The 24579-nt window shown below is 34.5% G+C and overlaps 1 protein-coding gene across 3 annotated transcripts in view; it reads left to right on the forward strand.

The window, feature by feature from the left end:
• LOC101899427 (Zona pellucida-like domain protein) overlaps positions 1-9862 on the forward strand; it is a 162294-nt gene extending 152432 nt beyond the window's left edge. For all 3 annotated transcript variants that reach the window (XM_059120864.1, XM_059120862.1, XM_059120863.1), the window contains 6 exons: positions 2819-2902; positions 3163-3300; positions 3401-3540; positions 3609-3974; positions 6042-7848; positions 7915-9862. In XM_059120864.1, the coding sequence (XP_058976847.1) occupies positions 2819-2902; positions 3163-3300; positions 3401-3540; positions 3609-3974; positions 6042-7848; positions 7915-8061 (2682 nt within the window). In that variant the 3' untranslated portion in view covers positions 8062-9862. The remainder of the gene's footprint in view (positions 1-2818; positions 2903-3162; positions 3301-3400; positions 3541-3608; positions 3975-6041; positions 7849-7914) is intronic.
• Positions 9863-24579: the final 14717 nt, after the last annotated feature.

Below are 24579 nucleotides of genomic sequence, written 5' to 3' on the forward strand. Positions count from 1 at the left end.
ATATTACGGCGGCGGTGAACAAAAAATAACAAATCGGATGAACAATATATATGGGAGCTATAGCTATATCTGAACCGATTTCGGCATACATATTTTCAGGCCTAATTTGGGTGTATATGCAAAATTCCATACAATTCGGGCTGATATTACACGTTTGGTGCACAATAAAAGGCAAATCGGACGAAGATATATATGGGAGCTATACCTAAATTTTGACCGATTATCTCCAATTTCAATAGGGTTCGTCCTTGGGCCAAACAAAAGATCTTTGCAAAATTTCATCTGGATCTGGCAATAAATGCGACCTGTACTTTGTTTACAAAAATACATGGACAGACGGACGGACGGACATGCATAAATCGACTCAGAATGTGATTCTATGCAGATCATCAAAAGGAACTATGGGTCTATCTCGTTTCCTTCTGCCTGTTACAAACAAATGCACAAAGACATAATACCCTGACCACCTTGTGGTGTAGGGTATAAAAAGTAAACACAAATATGAAATAAATCTGTTCAACAAGTTAATACTAAAACAAATAAGGAAAGGCCATAGTCGGGCGAAGCTACCTCCTACATAAATATTATTCACGGTACAGTTTCTGAAATTCTGAAATATTGGGATACAAAATAATACTACTTTAAAAGTTAATGTTGATTCACTAATTTTCAATTTTTAGGGGATACGCGGGGTGAGATGAAAAATAGGCAACCAATTTCAGAATGCTGTCATTTCATATCCACTCGTACGACAGTTGTTAAAATATTATTTACAAGCGTACAAAAGAATTTTGGTGAGGATTTTCCTGAAAAAAATTATTCGTGATGGAATTCAAGCGTGATAGTGTGATTTCTTTATATTTGGCTGGAAAACCACATATGGCTATCATTAGAGCACTCCAGCATTTAAATGTGAATAAATCTTTTGTGTCTCCTACCATCGCTCGTTCCCTTGATACTGGTAGCGTAGCTCGACGTCAAGGAAGTGGACGGAAGAAAACAGCAACATCAGAAGAAATGATTCGAAAAGTAAAAAAGCGACTTGATCGAAACCCGCGTCGCAGTGACCGAACATATCGCAATATTCCATTCGGCAAATATTGAAAAATAAGCTCAGGGTACAGCCATTGAAATTCCAGAAAGTACAAGAACTTAAACCGCAACAGATAGAAAATAGAATCAAAAGAGCTAAAGAGTTGCTTCGCTTGGCCGAAAGTGGTGAACTGCCGAATTTGGTTTTCTCTCTCTCTCTCCGATGAGAAAACATTTATTGTCCAGCATTTTGTAAACAAAAAAAAAAAAAAAAACTATTCATGTTAACTTGCCAAGGAGATCAGCTGAAAATGTGCACCTTCGGTTGGCCGCCAGAACCCCAGCGCCGGCCATGGTGATGGTGTGAGCCGCCATAACAACCGATAGTCGCTCTTCGCTGGTATTAATCGAACATGGCATCAGAATAAATGCCGAATGTTATCGCGAAAATATTCTGGAGGGTGTATTAAAGCCTTAGGCACCCAAAAGTTTTGGCCGCAGACCTTGGACATTCCAACAGCACCATCGCACTCAGCACTTACCACCCAAGAATCATTACAAAATGGGGTCCCTCGTTTCATTTCCAGCGCACAATGGCCATAAAAACCTCCGGATACCAATCCGTTGGACTATTGTGTCTGGAGTATTTTGGAAAGCTAGGTTGTCACTAAAAAATTCCAAAGTGTCGATCACTTCAAGCAAACGCTTCGCCGGGCTGGGAATGGGTCAAAATAACGCAGAGCAACATTCGGTCAGCGTGTGACGGTTTCATTGGCCGTTTAAAAGCCATAATTCGTGCCAAAGATGGCCAATTCGAACAATTCCAAACTTATTCTAAAATTGGATGCTATTTCCGACATTTATTGCTTTCATTTAATAAAATTTAAAAAAAATGTAAAAATTTTGGCGTTTGGCTTTGTTGCAGTTTTTTTATCTCCCCCTGTATAGGTCCCCGTCCTATGAAAACTTTGTACTTAGTATTTCAGTTATTTCGGTCTACTCACTCTCCTACAAGCAATATTTAGTAGACGAATATATTAATTACAAAATCGCAATCGATCAGTGCGAACCAAAAGAAGGTTGGTGCATTCTAGTTCTTTCTGTAACATTTCAGTACTAATTAAAAAAAAATAAAATAAATAAATTAAATTGCAATAACTGGAATTACCAATTTCCACATCCTTTTAGTAAGATTTTCTATAAACTGTTCTGTCATGAAAACTAGGGAACTGATGAGGATTAGTGGCTCTTTCCGAAACCTAGGTATTCCCTGCCTTACCCCCTGGTAAACATTACCATCGTTCCCCACTATAAACAAACACTGGTTTTATAAAAACAACAGTATTGGAATTAAGCTTGACCATTTTGCAACAACATTTTCTATAAACCTTTTCCAATATGAAACCCAGCGATTCAATAACATTGGTACCATGTTTTGTGCCCTTAGGTAATTTTCGCAATCGAAAGCTACCTTAAAGCTAAATTTTACGATTCTACCATAACCCGTTTCGCCTAGTCATTACCTAATTTAGCAACCAAACAGAATTGTACAACATGCCAGAGAAAAAAGCTCATAAACGAGTAAAACCATGGAAATATAATTGGCAACTGTAGGGCTTAAACTCAGACATGGAAATTCCTTAGAAAATTTTTCAAATATTATTTTGAATTCGTATCTCATATCTACACCAATTTTGAAATTAAATGCAAAATATTTCCAATGCTCTTTAATTTTTCCAATTGATTTCATACAACTAATTTTCTTTCCTCCCTCTTCTCTTTGCAGGTTACCAAACTAGACGATATTAGTCCATTGATATTTTTAAATCGCACAAAAGCCGCACTGAATTGTGCAGCCGGTTCTATGCAGGTGAGTGGGTCATAGTGAAAAAATAATAAAATTTCACACAACCTCTGAAATGTAATTTGAAACTTTAAAAAATATTGCAAAACTCAATTTGCATACTTCAATGAATATTTGGTTGGTTGTTGCACATGCCGCGATAGATAGATTGTCAACAGCTAATTACATTTTGGTCATACTTACCTGCATACCTCTATATGTATATGTACCTCTATATGTATATATATATTTATAATATTGTCCATATAATACTCTTTTGTGCCTAGGTGGACATGAAATTCAATGAGCCGTTTCATGGCATCATTCAAGCCGATTATGATCGTAGCAGTGCATGCCGAGTCAATGGTAAAGGTGCATTAAGTTATAGATTGGAACTGCCATTGAAGGGATGTGGTACTATACAGGTAGGTGTAGTGGTGTGGAAAAAATCCGATAAGCGTACAATCTACATAATGGATTAATAATCGATATAATCTCCCATTTATGTTGTTGCTTGTGTTGCAGAATCCAACACGTGTTTTCACCAATAATATAATTGTACGTTTTCATGCAAATTTGGAAATGGATGGCGATGAAATCATAACAATTGTCTGCCGTTATCCGCCACCGGTACCCTCACTGCCACCAGCTTTACCAGCTCCCATGTGAGTTCCCGATTTCTTTGTATAGAAATTAAATTGAAATTAATGTTTTTTTACCTTTTGTTTTACAGTTTGAATCCTGTCGATAAAGCCGCTGTAATCCATCCCCCCTTGAAGGGTATACAAATTTTGATGATTATCTGTGCTATCATGTTCCTTACATTGTTGCTGTTGGGCTTGGCTGTGTCCTATTATTGTCTGCGTAGCCGTCCTATACCAGTGGTCCGACGCCTTCCCATGTCCATGGGAAGTGGTTCGGAAATTACTAAACTCAGCGGTAGCAGTATGGGTGGTATTGGCGAGTTTGAAGGAGTTAAAATACCCCGAGCCCATGCACCATTGGCCGCGGTCCATAGCTCTTCGGGTAGCGAAGGTGCTCTGATACCTTCGGACTATCCCAGTGAATCGCATTCGGAAATTGAAGAAATCGATACGAGGTAACAATATTGGCAATTGAAAACTCAGGAAGAAGAAGTGAAATTTCAAATGACTTAAGTGAATTGAAGAGATTGATAGTAGATATCTACGCCCAGGCAAAACGACTGAAGCTAAGATCTTGAAATTCTGTATGTGTGTTAAAATGGGGTAGGGGTGAGATAAGGCTGTTTTTTTTTGGAAATTCGGACTAGAAATGTACTACACTTTCTAAAAAGCACCAAATTTCGTACCCTTGGTATTTTGTGAAAGGATACAAATAAAATCTTGAGATTTGGTGAAAAATATAAGTTCGGGAAGTAGTGTTGATATAAGCATATGTTTTTGGAAATGTGTACTAAATGTTACGAAATTCGGTATAATTTAGTTTTGGTTCTGGTTAGAGTTAGAGTTAAAACAAAGAGTTGGGTTAGGAAATGCGTTCACCAAGCGTACCAATGATACTAAAGTTGGTATTGCGTGACCGGAAACGGCTTGAATCTGAAATTTGGCATCAACCTCATTGTTAGTGTACGAGTAGGGTTGACATTTGGAGGTGGTTCTCTAAATACGGAGGTGGTTCTCTAAATACGTAAAAAGCACTAAATGGTACAAAATTTGGCATTTGGCTAAGAGATTGAACTTGAAGTCTAAAATACGGCATTGGGGCCACTTTGGATGTGGTTTTGGAAATTTGTACAAAAAGGTACTAAATGGTACAAAATTTGGTATTTGGGTAATGGATTGAGTCTGAAGTCTAAAATATGGCTTTAGGGTCGCCTTTTTTGCTTGTCGAGGGATTGGGTATTTTGTACTAAAAAGTACGAAAAGTACTAAATAGTCTTAACTTTGGTATTTGGGGAAGGAATAGACCTGGGCATCTGAATTTTGGATGAGAGTTTCTGATATGGTGCAGGAGAAACAAAATAAATAGCTTTTCGAAATCCGAACAATAAGTGTACCAAAAGTACTAAAATGCACTACATTTGGTACTATTTGACATAATGTGAACGCATAGTGTAAAAATGTTGAAATTTGGTATGAGAATCTGTTCTTTGAAATGGGGTTGAAGTAAGGAGGAGGGTTTGGAAAAGTGTACTAAGTATAAGATCTATATAAAATGGTAATAAATTTGGTACAATTCCCTTTTGGTTGAACGGCAGAAGCTAGTAATTTGAAATGTTGGAATTCGGATCACTGCTGGTGGGTAGGTTTGGGATAAACAGTGGGAAAGGTACTAAATGGTACTGATATTGGTTGAAATCTGAAACTTGACATTTGGTAATGTATGCAACAAGGGCACGAAAAGTACCAAATAGTACTATATTTGGTACAATTTGCTATTAAGTAAACAGATTGAGCTTGAAATCTCAAATTTGGTATAAGGGTCGCTATTTCATGTGTAGCCTGGACATATGGAGTTGGTTTCGGCAATATGTACTATGATTGTACGAAAATTACCTATCCTATCCTATATATTTGCACGAAAATTACTAAATAGTACTAAATTTGGCATTGGATGAAGGGATAGGGTTGGAATCCTAAAATTTTAAATTAAAGTCTCTGTAGGTGTTTGGAATTAATATAAATTTTGGATGACTGTTGGTATCTACGATAGAGAGATGTGCGTGCATTGTTTTAGATATTCGTACTATATATTACTAAATGTGGTATTGGGTGACGGAATAGAGCTGAAATTCTCATATTTGTTATTGAGGTCAATGTTGGTTTCTAGGGCTTACAGTGGGACAGAGAAATCGGATGTGGGACTATTGTGAAATGCCCCATGGCCCATTACCTCTACGTTATATAAAAGGAAAGATTGCTCTAAATTATGAATAACCAGTGTCCAATATAGAACATCTTTATAGGTCCTTATGTGGGTCTTGATATGTATGGTCCGTCCTTTTTATATCATTCACCTTGGGTGTACCAAACTATCCAAGACTATTATAAAATTTGATCTAAATGTGGCTCCATGCCCATCGATAAACATCCTGGCCGGATGCCCTATTAGCAGAAGATAGTATTTTCCTTTTTTTGCACAAATTTCAATTTAATTTATTTTCTCTCTCTCTCCCCCCACTCAGATCCCTCCCCGTCAGTTCGGCTGGAAGCTTTGAAAATCGTGCCTTTGTCCAGGAGACCTCAAGCATTTACAGTGATCACTATGGTCATACTCAAGAACTGCAAGCTGCCAATGCCATAGCCACAGCCATACCACGCCATCCCATCGCCATCAAGGAAGCCTCATCACCCAAATTCGATGTCCAGGTGCGTGTCAAGAAATCACCACCGCCACCACCATCACCCCAGACATCGGATACCGAAAGTGTGGCCACACTACGACCTGAACGTAATAATCTTTCGACTATTATGGAATCTCATGAGGATCGTGAAAGTGTTACAACCATGGAATCACTGCCCGGCCAAGAAGAGACTATGCAAACTCAGTTCACGTACACACCTGACATTCATACAGCACCACAGCATACGGAAATAACACTGCCACCACCCGTTCAACCTGTGTTCTCTGTTTACACACGTACCCATCATGAGATGGTTGATGGCCGCCCGGAGACCTGGTCCGATTACACCGATGGTCCGGCGCTCAGTGAAATTACCGATGTTACCTCTAGGGCACCCGATCTACATTCCGTTGCCGAAATGGTAGACAGTAGTCACTTTGTGGAAACCGAATATATACCACCAGAACCACCAATTGTCATCAAGAAGCCGCAAATTACGTCGCATACCGTGGATGATGTCTACTTGCGTACCATTACCGAAAAGAAGACCATTGAAGATATTGAATCACACAAACGCAAGGTTACCGAATACAAGGCTAAACCAAAACCATTGGCTCCACCAGTACCGGATCCAACATGGGATGTTAAGATACGCAACTATCCCACAGAACGTGAACAGCAACAATGGGAGAACTTTTCGGATATTTCAAGTGTTTCTGGCCTGACATTGACACCCAAAATGGAGAGGTCCGAATTGTCCTTGCCACCGATAAGACCCACAGAACCACCACAACAGATCTATGACAACAAGGAGAAGTTGACCAGTCCTCAGTTGGTGGGTAACATGAAACCCATAGAGTTGCCACCCGAGGATAAGGCCGTACCCAATTGGGATGTTTTGATTAGGATTTTGGAAGAACCAGAAATGTCGGAGGCCGATGATGCCAGTTCCGTGCACTCTAGTGTTCATGCCTTAAGTCGTTACATTAGCTATGACGATAAGGCCAAATGGAAGGAAATCATTACCACCGAATCCTCGCTGCGTACCATGCTAACTGAGGCTGTGGTCAAGGAAGATTTTGAACGCATTCGTTCGGACACCCGTTATGAGAGGATCTTTGAGCCACAAACCTGGGATGTAATTATACGTATTTTGGCCCCACCCTCCGATGATGAGGGAGATGTTGAGATGAGGACACCACGACGCAACAGGAAGACCCAACCATGGGATACCCGATCTCGGCGCAGTTCATTGCCAACTCTATATGAGTATGATAGTGATGGTGGTTCCAGTGTTCGAACCATTCGAAATGATCCCTCAATGCCAATACATCCAAATGCCTTTAATATGCAAAGATCACGTCGTTCATCGCGAACTTCTTACAATACCGATCACAATGATTTCCGTTCCATGTCCGAGGTGACCGTGGACTTTGGACGCATGGATAATATGTCAAATGCCAGCTCATATTATCCCATGCAATACGATGATGATGATAATATGTCGGAGAGACGTTCATTCCATCGTTCGGTAAGTCATCCCTCATTGGCCAGATCGGCCAGTGAATTTACGGAACACTGGGCCGTGCCGGATGATATGTCATCGCCTGAGGGTACACCAACTGCCACAAGGTCACAGAGAATGGTTGTAAGTATGAGGAGGGGAGAGATTAATTTTAAAAGTTTCAATCATTAAATGAAATTGTTGTTGCAGACCACCTTCCAATCCAGGGTGCCAGCCCCACCACCACCACCCAGATCCGGCCGCATGGTAGCTCAAACCCAACACGAATATGTCGAAACCAGACGCACATCATCTTCATATCGCACTGAAGCTCAACCCAGACCCAGAGAGTGGTAAAATTGTGGAAGCAGAAACGGAGGATCATAAATAAAAAAAGAAACAATGTAAAAAACTTAACACAAAATGAAATTGGGCGGCAGGAACCGCTTAGTTTTAGGATATTATCCAAGATCCTCTCCAAGAAAGAAATTCTATAAAATTCAACTTTTTATTGCTCTCTATAGTTTGCTTTATTTGTATTTTATTCTCTCTCTCTCTTTCTCTCCCAAGCTTTTAAAGCTAATCATTATTTTTATTTTCTTTTTTTTTCTACTTTTATGCTTCTCTAATGCTTCATTTAACACTTCATTTCGAATATACTGCGAGCAATTTTAAATAATTTTATTTTTTTCTTATATTTTTTTTTCTTTTTTTTTATATAAATACCTTATAGTTGTAATTTAAAACAAGTGCCAATTGACTCAAAACAAAAGTAAATAAAATATACTAAAAATTAAATATATATGTTTGCCTTTAAAAAACAAATTGTATAAAAAGTCCGTAACTTCCATTGATTAGCTGTAATTTAGTTTTAGAGTTGATGGAATTTATATTTCCTGCTAATATTTTTTTCATAGTCAGATGAAGCAAAACAAAAGACCTAATATAAAAATGTTGGAAATGTTTGAAAAAAATGTTGATGTCACAAAAACCCTGGGAATCGGGAAAATTTCAAAAGATTTAAAAAAAATTGCATTCTTTTAAAAAATAAGGAAATTTCTCCCGATAACCGCTAAGAAAGTTTAGCTTCTTTACAGAGAAAACTTTTTCTTGAAAGCGAGATATGTTTTTAAAATACATAAATTATTTCAATATATAAAAGGAAAATTATTTTTTGAGAGAGTCTAATGGGATATACCTTAATATTGCTTTGTAGGGCCGTTAGGATTCCCATCAATTTAAACGACATAGAACTCTGTTCAGTTGTGGCTGAGAAATTCGAAGCTAAAACTTATTTTTTTTATTTTTTTGAATTTTTCGTATTTTTAATTTGGGTTAAAAAGTATTTTCGAATATAGAAAAGATCCAAAAGAAAAGCTCCATTTTATTATATTATTTTATTGATATAAATCAATTTAAACGTTATCAAAATCTGTCCCGTCGTCTCTGAGTAATTAATAACCAAATGCCAATTTTTGCTTGCTTTTTTTACTTTTGTATTATATTAACGATTTTCGATTTCGAAATTTTAAATATTATAACATAATCAGAAATTAGATACATTTTTGCATTAATGAGATCATCCAAGATATTTTAATTTTTTATCAAACTTTTGTTATTAAAATCTTGTAATTGAATTAAATTCATACAAAATGGAAATTTAAAATTGTTAATATTTTTTAAATTTTTTGTCTACCAAACTGGATTAATTTTCCAACCGAATTTGATAATGAGAAACTCAGAACAAGCGTCCAAAATTTCGCTATTTTTCGTTACAATGACTATATTACATTTTTTCAAAAAAAAATTTGAAAGGTAGAATATTACACAAATTAAAAAAAAAAAAATTAAAAACATTTTCATTTTTTGATCAGAAATTCTGAATTATAATACAATTTTTGATTTGAGGTTGCCTTTTAAAGTTGTTTTGTAAATTTTAATATTTTTTCAATGTTTTTCGACCGAACTGGTTTAGTTTTCCAATTGAATTCGTTTTTGAGAGAGACAGTCAGAACTTATGTGCAAATTTTTTTTTTTAATTTTATATTATAATGGCTCTTTTAATTTATATATATTTTTTAATATTGTATTGAATAAAGTAATTAATCTACTTTGGTAAAAAAATATAAAAAAAAACTGAAAAACGTTTTAATTTTTTGATCAGAAATTAAAAGCTAGAATCAAATTTTTATTTTAAGTTGCCTTGAAAATTACAAAATTTCAATATTGAATTCTTAGTTGAATTGAATCGAATTGTTTTTTTTTTTTTTTTTTTTTTTTTGTGAGAAAATCAATTTTTTTATTTTACATTATAATGTATATTTTAATGTTTGTATTTTTTATGGTATTGAATGGTAATTAATCTAAATTTGTAAAAATTAAAACGAAAACGTTTTCAGTTTTTGATCAGAGATTCAAAATTAGAGTTCAAGTTCTGTTTTAAGTTTGCCTTGTAAAGAGATTTTTTTATAAAGTATTTTTATATGACTGTTGCTATACTAAAGTAAAAAAATGAGAATTTTATTTTTTTAATTTGTATACCATTTTTCAAAAAGAAGTTCCCTCTAATTAAAAAATAAAGACAGAATCAGTATTCTGACATATGCCATTTTCAGAAATTCTCAAAAATGTATTGCCACATTTATGTTGCCTCTGAAACATACTTAAGTATATGGAGCTAATTTCGTCGAATTCAGTTTTAATGAAAAAATTTTAAACATTTTTTTAGAATTTCGTAAATAGTTTCAGATTTGATGATGTCAAAAAAAAAATTAGTCAGTAAAATCAAGTTCAGAATCGTTGTATAGTAAAAATTGTGTTCATTTTGATATTTAGAAATAACAATAGTATTTTTAATTTCCTTTTTGGATGAGCTTTCCAAGAATTTCTAAGTTACATAAAAATTTCACCTAAAACACTCTCGTGATTTCAACAGATTTTTTCTAAAGAACGAAGCTAAGCAATTGTCACAAAAAAAACATTTAAAATCATTAAAAAAATATATATATATAAAATATCTTGCCATTTTATGCTTACCAAAGCATAAAAGCATCAATACATACAACATAAATTTAACACATTTTTATATTATGTTTTTTTATAAATTAAAAAAAAAATCTAGAAATTGCATACAAACAATTCAATACTTTTCAATTATTCAAAAATATTTGTCATTACAAAGAAAAAAACACAAATATATGAATTACTGGAAACTATTGAATTAATTTTTTTAATTAAATTGCTTAATTCCTTTTATAAACAATTTCTTATAACCCTGCAATAATAATATAAATACCATTTTAAAATTTATTACCAAGCAAAACAAACAAACTAGGTGGTGGGGACCCATATGCAATTATTTTATTTTTTTTTCTATTTTTTTTTTTTTTTTCTTTATTTACCAAGCTTTTTTTTTTCTAAAAAATAAAAATAATTATAGATAACACTGATACAGAACAAAAAGCAAAAATAGCAACAACAACTCAAACAAATATAAAGTATTAAATACTACCTTAATAAAATAAAAAGAGAAATAAATATTTTAAAATATATTATTACTTACTCATTACATATATGTGAATGTATTATTGCCGTGAATAGTAGGAACCACATGTCAATGTCCTTTATCAAATCCGTCCTAACGAAATATATGCATATATACATATAAACAAAATGTGTTCTTTTATTTAGCAATAAACAACAAAACGTAATAGAAGACATTATATTATTATATATGTTTTTTTTTTTTAATTAGATATTCACAAATTATAATAGTTTTATGAAAAATGATTTTAATTAATACAATTAATTAAAATGTGTAATCAGTTTTTTTTTCTTTAAAATAAACAGTCTTGAATTTTCTAGTTTATGTAACAGATATTAAAATGAATTCATGTAAAATTTAATTTTATATTTAAACGTGAAATAAATAAAATCAATTACTAACAAATTGTTGGCATGTTTATTGTTTGTATTTTTATAGTCTATAAAGGTTAAAAAATCCAATACCAATTGTGTGTATATGTATATCCTTCACCTCTATATGGAGATGTTGTGATATATTGGTCATGGCCAAAGAATGTATAATATATGAAAATAATGCCCCTAGCTCGGCACACTTATCTTTGTATACTAAAATGATTTCCATTTGTATCTCAATTTATAAAATACCCACTGGTACCTTGTTTTTAAAAATTGTCTAGAGTCGTCCTACAGTTCTCAACTAAGGACCAATAGACATTGAATTTTTTATGGGGTTAGATTTTAGGACAGCGCTGAACCCTATCACGTGGACCTAGATACTCAATATTCTGCCACCGAATCTAGAACCCATTATGAAGAAAAAATAACAATATTTGGACAAATCCTTGGAAAAGAGTGGCAAAGATCATCGAAATTCTATATATCGGGAGGTACCGTTATGTGAGGGTTATACGACAACGTGGACCTATGTGTACAATGTTCTACCACCCTGTCTGGAACTCATTACGAACTACAAATACAATTTTAGACAAATTCGAAAAAAAAAAACAATGTGGAGAAAATCATCAAAATACCGAATATTGGGAGGAACCGTTATATGGTCACGACAAATATTCATGGATATTACAAACGGAATGACAAAGTTAATATACTCTCCTTTTCAAGGTGGAGGGTATAAAAATATCAAAATTAGTGCATAAATGTAAAATATCCGAATGGGCGAATTTGCTATTTGAACATATATTTGGTCAAATACCCATACTTTTTAACATCCCCCACTATAGTATGGAGGGTATATTAAATTTGTCATTCCGTTCGTAACATCTCGATACATACATTTTAGACCCCACAAAGTATACATATTCTTGACCAGCAAAAATTCTAAAATTCTATGTCGATTTAGCGATGTCCGTCTGTTCGTCTATGGAAATCGCTCTAGTTTCCGAACGAAATGAAGTAGGTTGTTAAAATTATACTCAGATGTGTGTTTTTGTATTGGAAATCAGCCTACGACAGAAAATTGTCTGTGCAGGTACATGTCTTCATATAGCCCCCATTTAACGGTACCTCCATATATTCGGTATTTTGATGATTTTAGGTACATTATTAATCGGAATTGTTTCAAATTTCGTATTTAGAGTTCGTAATGGATACTATAGCCTATTGTCTGTGCATGTCCCGGTCTTCGTATAGGCCCCATATATCAGTACCTCCTTATATTAGGTATTTTTTTTTTTTGGTTTTTTGGTTTTGGGTTAAGTACCCACCGAAATTGTTTGAGATGTCGTAGTTGAAGTTCGTAATGGATGCTACAGACTGCGACAGAAAATTGTCTATGCTGGTCCAGGTCTTCGCACAGCTTCCATATAACGGTACCTCCCTATATACGATATTTTGATGACTTTTGGTATATTATTCACCGTATATTTCATTTTTCGAATTTAAATGTGGTAATGGCTTATGACAAACAATGCCTATGCAGGTCCACGCCGTATAGAACCTAATATAAAGGCTATATTCGTTTTTTTTTTTTAAATTCGTTCCAAATGGTGGAGGGCGCTTTTTAACTTGTTTACCGGCCCGGCCAAACTAACTGAGTTTTTACTTGATAGCGATAGCATGTTTTTGGAAAATATTGGTTCCAGAACTTTGATGATTTCGAAAAGAACCTAATAGCTAGATTGAACATTTGCTTGCGAAATCTTAAAATTTCGGTCAATAAGCTTTACCTATGGATAGAAAGTGCGTGATATGCTGTAAGTGAACATTATAGCAATAGGGTTTTTCTGATAGTGAAGATGGGTTGCAAAGTTTTTTTTTTTTTTTTTTTTTTTTTTTTTTTTTGTGAGTGCGATACTAGAAGTGGTGAGCTGATGTCTTCACACCAGATGTTGTGTTAATAGAAATATTTGGATGTGTGAAATTTATAAGCGATTTGGCTATTAAAAAGTTTGACCCGTTGTTGTGGAGGTACCAGGTCTTGTTTAAGCAGAACTATTGGGATGTGCCAAATTTAAAATAAAAATTATGCTCATTTCGTGTTTTATGAACTTCTTAGTTATTCAAAATTTTTGACCTGTTGTGCGAAGAAGTAGTCTCATATATTTCATACTCACACCAGATTATATCTTAACAAAAATATTGTGATGTGTGAAACTTGAAGGGAATCGGATGATTATTTCGCAAATAATAAGATATAATTATTCCAAATTTTAACCCCATGTCAGGGAGGTACCAGAAGGAGTGGTCTGATATATTCCATCTTCACACCAGAACTTTTCTTAGCAGAAATACTGTGATGAGCGAAAATTAGAGAGAATCGAATATTTATTTCAAATTTTATAAGAGTTATAATTATTCCAAATTTTGAGCCTTTGTGTGGGAGGTACATGTGAACCGACATTGTCCATTTTGGCACCTGATCTAGAACTTATCAATATTGGAATTTTTAATCTAAGTTTGGATCAAATCGTATACTCCTTTCGAGAGTTATCGTGAGCACTAGCCAGAAAGACAGAAGGATCGACGCCAAATGTCGTGAAACGGATTTGGTACAAAGAGACCTAGGATCTTACAATCGTTATTTCGATAAACACGTTCTGGCCGTGTCAAGTGATATATACCCTCTGTAGCCATATGGCTGAGGTTTTAAAAAAGAAAAAACAATAAATCTGACGAGTATGGTCCTTTCGTGTGTTTGTCACTGAAAGAAAATAATATTTGCAACGAAACCCAATAATTCTATTTTCTTAAAGTTTTCAACAGCTAGATATTATGTACTTTAAGTTAATTGGATACTTTTTCCCTCCTCATAGTCATTTACAGACTAAATTATTTGACTGGCGAAAGCACCCTTAATATCTTAAGTCACGAAATATTGTCTCCTTTTCCCAACCTTCATTTTCGGGCAATAAATTATTCATGTTACTTAAAGTTTTTTCTTCCATCAAATTCAAGGTTGGCGTGATAGAAAACAGAATATAATTCAACAAGTGAAAATTTTGCAACTGGTAAGGTGTGGACACGTAGCGTAACAAAACAAACATGTTGAACAAATGAAGGCAAATACAAAGCTTTTGAGGGGGTTTCGTGGGACTAAGTGTTTGTACAAAAACATAAATCACTTGCTTTCGGTATTGTATTCTGGTGGATAAAACATTTGGTTTTAATGGTATGCAAACATCCCCGCATTCTCTTACCCAGCAAATGCGATATTCCCTTCTTTATTATAATCCCATGTTAATAACCAGGACAAAGAGACCGGCAGAGATACTGTTGTGGTTTGTCAATACCTTTTTTTAAAATGGAAATGTTTGTTCTAAAACTTTCCGTGTACTTGGTCCTGCGCAAACTTTGCTTTTTAGATTTAACTTGATGTTGCGTATGATATGCTGTACCTCCTTCACCGTAGTTTGGCTTCCAGCGAAAGAGCCATTCATCAAAATACATATTTTTGATGTGTAGCTGAATAAACCATTAATATTATCCCCACTTAAGTCTCGTTTTCCAACAACGCCATCCAAAAAAAAACTTCGTGTAATTTTAGTTATTTTCCAAACGCCTGGCTCTAATGGAAAAGTCAATTTGTCTGGTCATGGGAAAGCCAACATGTGCCCTTAAGTGGAAATGTTTATTTTCAAAATATGTATGTAAATATTTGAAAATATGATAAGGTTTTAGTGGTGTCTGTATGATTATTGTTATTTAAAGTTTTTACATATTTGACGGGAGAAGGTTATTTTCGTTTTCGGATTTAGTAACCCTAAACAAACGCAACATGAATTATAAACGTTTATTAAGTTTGAGTTTAAATAATAAATGGAATTTTCCATATCCTGAGGTTATAGCCGTGTTAATTAAGTTCGATGTACTTTATCATATCATGGGAGATGGTCTAGTGGAGTAATGTAAAAATTAGCAAAAAATAGGCAATTACACAGGTAACTTTGGAAGTCATATAGGGATGAAGAAAGAATTCTTAAAATTCGTAGCGAAGAATCAATTTTGGATTGAGTATTTCGGATACACAGAATCTTTTCTTATTCATTCATAATGGCAAAATTTGATTTGAACACTTCACACATAAAGGGAGATCAGACGGAATTCTATACGACGGAAGTCTGACGAAAGTCTTGATATGTATCATAGAATACACTTTCCAGGCTGCGCGTCTGCAAACCACGACGAGGGTTAATATTAACATCATTGATAACGAGCGACTTAACTATCTGATGTGTTGGAAATGATTTAAGTAAATTAATTGATTTCACGGTGCGACAAGATTTATTTATTTCTTTTTTCAATAATTATATGAAAAATCCAGCAGATTATTAAACAAGAAAGCAAAGGCTTTAGTCGGGCGGGGCCGACCTTTAGATACTCTACAACACTACAATTTGAAGATCTAAAACGCTTTGGACTAGAATGAAGATTAGCTAAGAAACATCAACGCTTCCACTATTTAATACAAGTAAATATTTAACCTAATTGCTCCTCTTTTCGAATAATCATCATAGACCTGGAACCAATTAATAGCATAAAAAAGCATTGGTATATGATTATATATGTTCCTACCACGTCAAATACCAAATTCGCTCTTTCGGAAACTTCACATTCATGTATTTGTGATTTTGGTATTTTTTTACACAAAATTGTGGGCCACTTGACCAGCTAAGTATTATCCAATGCCATCCAAAATACTAGGTTCCAGCCTTGTTCTAAACTTTAAATTTCAGGTCTATTGGTCCTTAGTTAAGAACTGTAGGACGACGGCAAAATCTAGAGCAATTTTTAGGGTTTTTACCTAACACCACATAGTGGTAAGGGTATTATGTCTTTGTTTATTTGTAAAATGGAGAAGGAAGCGAGGTAGACCCGTAGTTACTTTTGAAGATCTTCATAGAATAACTTTCTGGGTCGATTTATTCATGACAGTCCACCCGTCCGTCTGTCCACGGATTTTTGTGAAGAAAATCCAGGTCCTATTTGCTATCCGATCTAGATGAAATTTTCCAAGCAATATTTGTTTGGCCCAGGGACGAACCCTTTTTAAATTGGTGATAATCGGTTTAAATTTAGATATAGCTCCCATATATATATTCAAAGAAATTTCGGGTTGATTGTGCACCAAATGGCCAATATCAGGCTAAATGACCTGCATTTTGGCACATCCGACCAAATTCAGTCTGCAAGCAAGTATAGCAAAGTTGGAGAAAATCGGTTTATATATAGCTATATTTCCCATATATATGTCTCATCCGATTTGGGGTTTTAAGTCCCTCACATACCTAATATGCACTCCAGAAGAATGATATTTGGTACCGGGCATCAGATACTGCTCGAAAATACCTTTGCTAAATGTTATCTAGATCGGTTCTGATCAGATCTTTATCCGATATCTGGTTTATTGTGCATCAAATGGCTAATATCAGCCCAAATGGACTGAATTTTGGGCGATTATGACTGAATTCTTACAGTACTTCAAATATGGTGGAAATCTGATCAGATATAGCTATAGCTCCGATATACAGATATATTTTATTCGATTTGGGGTTTAAAGTAATATGCATTCCACAACAAAGATCTTTGGTATCAGATATCAGAAACTGCACTGAAATAAGTGTATCAAACTCTTTCAAGATATCTTCAACCGATTTCAAGTTAATTGTGCACCAATTGGCCAACATCCGTCCAAAATTCCTGAATTTTGGTGCATCCACCCGAATTCAGTCTAGAAGCGAGGACATCATATTTGTTGAAAATCGATTCAGCTATACCTCCCACATATATATATGTGTGTCATCCGATTTGTTGTTTATGTCCCTCACATTCGTAATATGCATTCGACAACAATGATATTTGGTACCAGATATCTTATAGAGCTTGCAAATACCTTTGCTAAATTTAATCGAGAACGCCTATAATTTGGATATAGCCCCCATATATATCTTTAATCCGATTTGAGGTTTATTATACAAATAATGGCTGCAAATAGAGTGAATTTCGGGACGTAGGTTTTCATTTTGTGGAACTCGGCTCCGATATATATTTTTTAATATAATCCTTCTCAAAGTGATATCATACAATCTAAAGCAATATAATTACGTATAAAATATTAAAATGTCTCCGTCAAATTTAGTGAAAATCTATTTAGAATTGGATATGCCTGCCATATGTTAGTTCCCTTTGAAACTAAACTATGACTGCTCCAAAGCCAAATGTTGATAGGTGGTATGATTTACTTTAAGTAATATATTTTGTTACGGGAGCTCTAATATATATGCATAGTGTGGTAGGGTATCACATAGTCTGCATCGCTCGACTTTTGATTTTTCCTTACTATTTTTTAATTTGTTTTTCCTTCAGGAGCGTAAACAAAGAAATTGGTCGGTCTGCCATGGTGTGAACATGCCAGGTTCATATAACCATGATAAAATCAGTTCAGATTTCAATATAATTTGGGAAATTTATTTTCGTACCGATTGCCGTTACACATTCTAAATTTGGAGACTGTATCTATAACCGATCAATAGATATGTGCATTCAATAACAACATTTTCTGAAGGTACCTCCGATTCTGATGCTATATCTACAGTTCTTAGTGAAATTAAAAAAAAAAAATAATAAGTAAAAAAGCAGCTAAGTAAGGCCGGGTCGAACTTTTGATACCCTCCACCAATTGGAAGGAACTTGAAAAATTTCAAAAAAAAAAAAACAAAAAAAAAAATCCGAAAACTACCACTTAAATGAAAACCGTTATATGGGGACTGTACGAAGACGTGGACGTGCATACGAAATTTTCTGCCATTAAGATCTACCAATACGAAATTGGAAAGGATTCCGGTGAATAATGTTTCTGAAATCATCAATATACCTAATATCGGGAGGTATATGGGGACTATACGAAGACGTGGACCTGCATACAACAATTTTTGTCGTAGGCAGTAGTAGTACCCATTACGAACAATAAATACGAAATTCGAAATAATTCCGGTAATAATGTCTCTAAAATCATGAAAATTTCGAATATCGGGGGTACCGTTATATGGGGACTATACGAAGACGTGGTACGAATTTTTTGCTCTAGGTTGTAGTATCAATTAAGGTCTTCTTATACGAAAATTTGAAAAGATTGCGGTGAATAGAGTTGCCGAAGTCATCACAATACCGAATATCGGGAGGTACCGTTATATACGGTCTATACGATGACGTGGACCTGCATACATTTACGAACAATTTACGGCCCATTTACGAACTGTATGTATGTCCGATTCCAATGAAATCCAGAATGTGTGGCGGAATTTGGGTACAATAATAAATTTGACAAATTAATTGGAAATCGGTTAAGATTTGGATATAGCTCCAATATATATTTCCGGTCGATTTCACATATTTGATGCACAACAAAAATGCCACTCAACTTCAAAAGATTGTAGTTTCCTGCACGCTTGACATTTGCTATGAAATTAATAAATCTGAAGGACAAACTCTTCCTATATGCGGACTAAATTTGGCATGTTCCTGCTTTTCTCGTGGTTTTGTTTATTTATGCATTAAAGTAGTGCAACATTTTTTTTTAATTTTTTAAATTTGTTTTTTTTTTCACCAAATTTGTATATAAAATTTTGAATACATATAAAATCAAAAGCGGTAGCGAAGTGCACCAGTTTTGGAAAAACATTTTCCCCACAAAACTTATTTGAGTTAAATTTAATACCAACAAAATATTTCAATTATGGTAAAACTATTCAAGATTGACATACTCAAGAAATTTCCTACCCATTATTTCTCAATTGGATATTTCTCATTCATTTCCATCCTCTTTCTTATTGGCATCAAATTTAAACAAATAATTGTCATAAATTCAACAGAAAAAGGCACACATCCCCTTTTCTCTAATAGAATGATTTGATATGCAAGCAATTTGTCTCACATGGCAGAGTTATTCATTTCTGAATTACCATGCATGCAAACATGTTGTATGGAATAACATTTGTGTGTGTGTGCGTGTGCGTGTATTGTGTGTTTTTTGCTCTTTAGGCCATTAAATATTCATTAAGTTCAAAAGGTACATGTAAATGAAGATATACCTTTGGGTTTTATAAATGTTCAACATGAATAGGTGTGTGTGTGTTCTTATCCCAGTTGGGAGGTTGTAATTGATTTTAGTTTAAGTAGAGGGAAACATCAAATAGGGTGTTCAAGTTAATAGAATATTAAAATATAACGACACTGAAAAAGGGTTCGCAAATATTTACTATAAGTAATCACCTGTTTAAAAATTTATGGGAAAAATTAAAAGGTGTCCTCGGGTAACATATTTATCCAATAGGATGCTTATAAAAATGATGATTCGATGAAAGTCTAGTATGGGTCATGTTCAGGAGTTTTTTTTTTTTATTTTTGTATGTAAACCTATAGGACACGACTAAGAATCCCATAAATCTATCAACTACAATGTAAACTACTTCAAATTCGTTATATTGCTATACGGTGCAATTTTCCTCTTGTCTGTTATTTACCCTTACAAGCGTATACACCAAATGAAAAGATGAATGTTTCCAACTCGTGCAATTGTCAATAATACCTGTACCAGCAATTCCATGCCTTCTCCTCACCTCCATATCCTTAGCTTCTCGCGCCATAATCAAGTCACCTGCATTGAGAAAAAAAAAACAAAGAAGACATCGGAAGTAAATAACATTAGAAAAATAAAGTAATTTGATTTACGACAGAATTTCCTACATTTTATTACAGATACTTTGTACGTGTCAGAGACCATTTGCTGGGTGTGCGTTTGTTTGTGTGTGTCTACCCTACACAGTCTGTGTGTAGGAACTACTCATGACAGCTAAATGTAAACGGAAAATGATTTTATTGCAAACCTCTCGGGTAAATTGTGAACAAAAGATTCATTGTGAACAAAACCCCGTGGTGGACAGTTGGACGATGGGCAAACAGAGACACGTTTTGTTGTTGTTGTAAAGCAAAATCATTTTATTTTCCTTTAATGAAAAATTAACGAACTTTAATGAGGAGCAATTAAATTTCAAACATTGTATCAATGTAATACACATTTTATGTAGTAATGTTTAAATTAGGGTAAGCTGTTGTCACGTGTCCTTTGGGAACGCTATGGGCAGGTTTTTATACCCAGCACCATATTATGGTTTGTCTTGTATATTAAGTTTGTCATTCCTTTCGTAACACCTCGAAGTATACATTTTAGACCCGGCTAAGTATATATCATCTTGAGCAGCATAAAGTGCTATGTCGGTCAATTTAACAATGTTTGTCTGTGGAAATCACTCTAGCTTCCGAACTAATTGAAGTAGGTAAATAAAATTTTACTCGGATGTGTGTTTAATCTGCAGGACATTTGGTATTGAAAATAAGGTATAAAGGTCCACGTTTTGGTACAGCTCCTCCCCATATTCACCGGAAAAAAATCTGTATGCAGGTTTACGTCTTCATATATCCCCAAATATAACGGTATCTCCCTTTATTCGATATTTTTATGACATTAGCGAGATCATTCACTGAAATTGTTTCAAAATTCTTATTTGAAGTCCGGAATCGGTCTATGGTAGAAAATTACTGATAGCTTATAGCTCCACGTCTGCGTATACCTATATAAGGATTTCATTCAATTGGTATTTTTCGACGATTTTTATACCCTCCACACATTCTATTTGAACTCCTCGAAATATTCACAATAAGCCCTACAACGTATATATATTCTGGATCAGCGTAAACTTCGATCTAGCAATGTCCTTCCGTCTGTCTGTTGTTACCAAGAATAGAGATATAAGGCTAAAATTTAACATACATGCATGGTTTACAAGTAGGCAGGTTAAATTCATAAACGGGCCATGTCGGTCTACATTTTCGTATTGCCCCCACATAATGGTACCTCCGGATTGTCGGTATTTTGATTATTTCAGCATTATTATTCACCGGAATCGTTTCAAATTTCGTATTGGAAGATCTAATGAGTACTACAACCTATGGCAACAAAATTTCTTGTGCAGGTCCACGTCTTCGGTACCTCCAGATATTCGATATATTAATGATTTTAGCGACATTATTCACTGGAACTGTTTCAAATTTCGTATTTGAAGTCCGTAATTGGTGGTACAGCTTAAGACAAAACATTTCTGTAAGCAGGTCGACGTCTTCATATAGTCCCTATATAACAGTTTCCATTTTTTTATATTTTTCAAGTTCCTTCCAAATGGTGGAGGGTATTAAAAGATGTAAACATATTCAGGAAACCCATTACCTCATTTTAATATTGTTATTTGACCTAAATATGATCCGTGCCGAATACGAAGGTGTAACCGTAATTTACCTATAAAATTTACCTACGATAAGCAATCTTCCTCATTGAAATAACCATTGTGGACTCAATTTCAGATGTTATTCAGCCCTTTGTTGGTGTCTGTCGTTTAGATATGGAAGTAGTTTGGAAATGTGGCCTATATTTGTAAGAAAACTACTTAATAATACTAAAATTGGTATTGGATGAAGGAACTAGGCTGGAATCCCGAAATTTATTATTTAGGTCTCTGTTGGTGTCTGTGGTTAAGATGCGGTAGTGGTTTTGGAAGTGTGCCCTATATTTGTAAGAAAACAACTTAATAATACTAAAATTTGTGTTGGGTAAAGGAATAAGTTTGGAATCCCGAAATTTGTCATTCAGCCTTTTGTTGGTGTCTGTGATTAAGATGTGGAGGTGGTTTAGAAATGTGCCCTATATTTGTAAGAAAACTACTCAATACTAAAATTGGTATTGGGTGAAGGAACTAGGCTGGAATCCCGAAATTTGTTATTTAGGTCTCTATTGGTGTCTGTGATTAAGATGTGGAGCAGCTTTTGGAAATGCGTCCTATATTTGTACAAAAAATAATATATGATACTATATTTGGCATTGGGTGAATGAACTAGGCTGGAATCCCGAAATTTGTTATTTAGGTCTCTGTTGGTGTCTGTGGTTAAGATTCGGAAGTGGTCTTGGAAATGTGCCCTATATTTATAAGAAAACTACTTAATAATAATGAAATTGGTGTTGGGTAAAGGAATAAGTTTGAAATCCCGAAATTTGTTATTCAGCCTTGGGTGAAGGAATAAGGCTGGAATCCCGAAATTTGTTATTTAGGTCTCTATTGGTGTCTGTGATAAAGATATGGAAGTGGTTTTGGAAATGTGCCCTATATTTGTAAGAAAACTAGTAAATAATACTGAAATTGGTATTGGGGGAAGGAATATGGCAGGAATCCCGATATTTTTTATTTAGGCATCTGATGTTGTCAGAAGTTAAAATAAAGAGGAAGTTTTGGAAAAGCGTCCTATACATGTACGAAAACTACTAAATAATACTAAATTTTGTATTGGGTGAAGGAATTAGGATGGAATCCCGAAATTTGTTATTTAGGTCTCTGTTGGTGTCTGTGGTAAAGATATGGAAGTAGTTTTGGAAATGTGCCCTATATTTGTAAGAAAACTACTTATTAAAACTAAAATTGGTGTTGGGTGAAGGAATAAGCCTGGAACCCCGAAATTTATTATAAAGGTCTCTGTTGGTGTCTGTGGTTAAGATATGTAAGTGGTTTTGGAAATGTGCCCTATATTTGTACAAAAAATACTATATGATACTAAAATTGGTATTGGGTGAAGGAACTAGGCTGGAATCCCGAAATTTATTATTTAGGTCTCTGTTGGTGTCTGTGGTTAAGATACGGTAGTGGTTTTGGAAGTGTGCCCTATATTTGTAAGAAAACTACTTAATAATACTAAAATTTGTGTTGGGTAAAGGAATAAGTTTGGAATCCCGAAATTTGTTATTCAGCCTTTTGTTGGTGTCTGTGATTAAGATGTGGAGGTGGTTTGGAAATGTGCCCTATATTTGTAAGAAAACTACTTAATACTAAAATTGGTATTGGGTGAAGGAACTAGGCTGGAATCCCGAAATTTGTTATTTAGGTCTCTATTGGTGTCTGTGATTATGATGTGGAGCTGGTTTTGGAAATGCGTCCTATATTTGTACAAAAAATAATATATGATACTATATTTGGCATTGGGTGAAGGAACTAGGCTGGAATCCCGAAATTTGTTATTTAGGTCTCTGTTGGTGTCTGTGGTTAAGATACGGAAGTGGTTTTGGAAATGTGCCCTATATTTATAAGAAAACTACTTAATAATAATGAAATTGGTGTTGGGTGAAGGAATAAGCCTGGAATCCCGAAATTTGTTATAAAGGTCTCTCTTGGTGTCTGTGGTTAGGATATGGAAGTGGTTTTGGAAATGTGCCCTATATTTATAAGAAAACTACTTAATAATAATGAAATTGGTGTTGGGTGAAGGAGCATCGTGGGGTGAGATCCCCAAAAACGGGGATTAATTCAGGGAATCATTCTGTACCTCATAATTTTTGGTATTTTGACGGTTTCGGCCCAGTCATGAGTAACTTGATATTTTGAGTTCTTGGCAGTTTATGTAGCCACTGTATAGTCCTTGTAAAGAACTGCTCATATAGGTTCAAATTATGCATTACACTTTATACCGGAATTTTTGGGCCGACAAGATTGTAACCCACTATGTTATATATGGATTTTCCAATCTCGCCGAGCTGTGTCGATCTAGCTATGCGTGTTTAGACATCCGTCTGTCCATGTTAATTTGTAATAACGTATTTTTGGTCCGATCCTTCTAACCAAAAATGAAAAATTTCACACATCCCAAACATTGTAAAACAAAATCTGATGTGAACATGGGATATATCAGATCTCTCTTTCTAGTACCTCCCACACAACGTGTCACAATATTGAATAATTACATCTCTCATAAAATGCGAAATAAGCATCCAATTCATTTCCAATCATGTATCCCATTTTA

This window comes from Musca domestica, unplaced genomic scaffold (assembly GCF_030504385.1).
Source record: "Musca domestica strain aabys unplaced genomic scaffold, Musca_domestica.polishedcontigs.V.1.1 18, whole genome shotgun sequence".
In the NCBI taxonomy this organism is placed as follows: Eukaryota; Metazoa; Arthropoda; class Insecta; order Diptera; family Muscidae; genus Musca; species Musca domestica.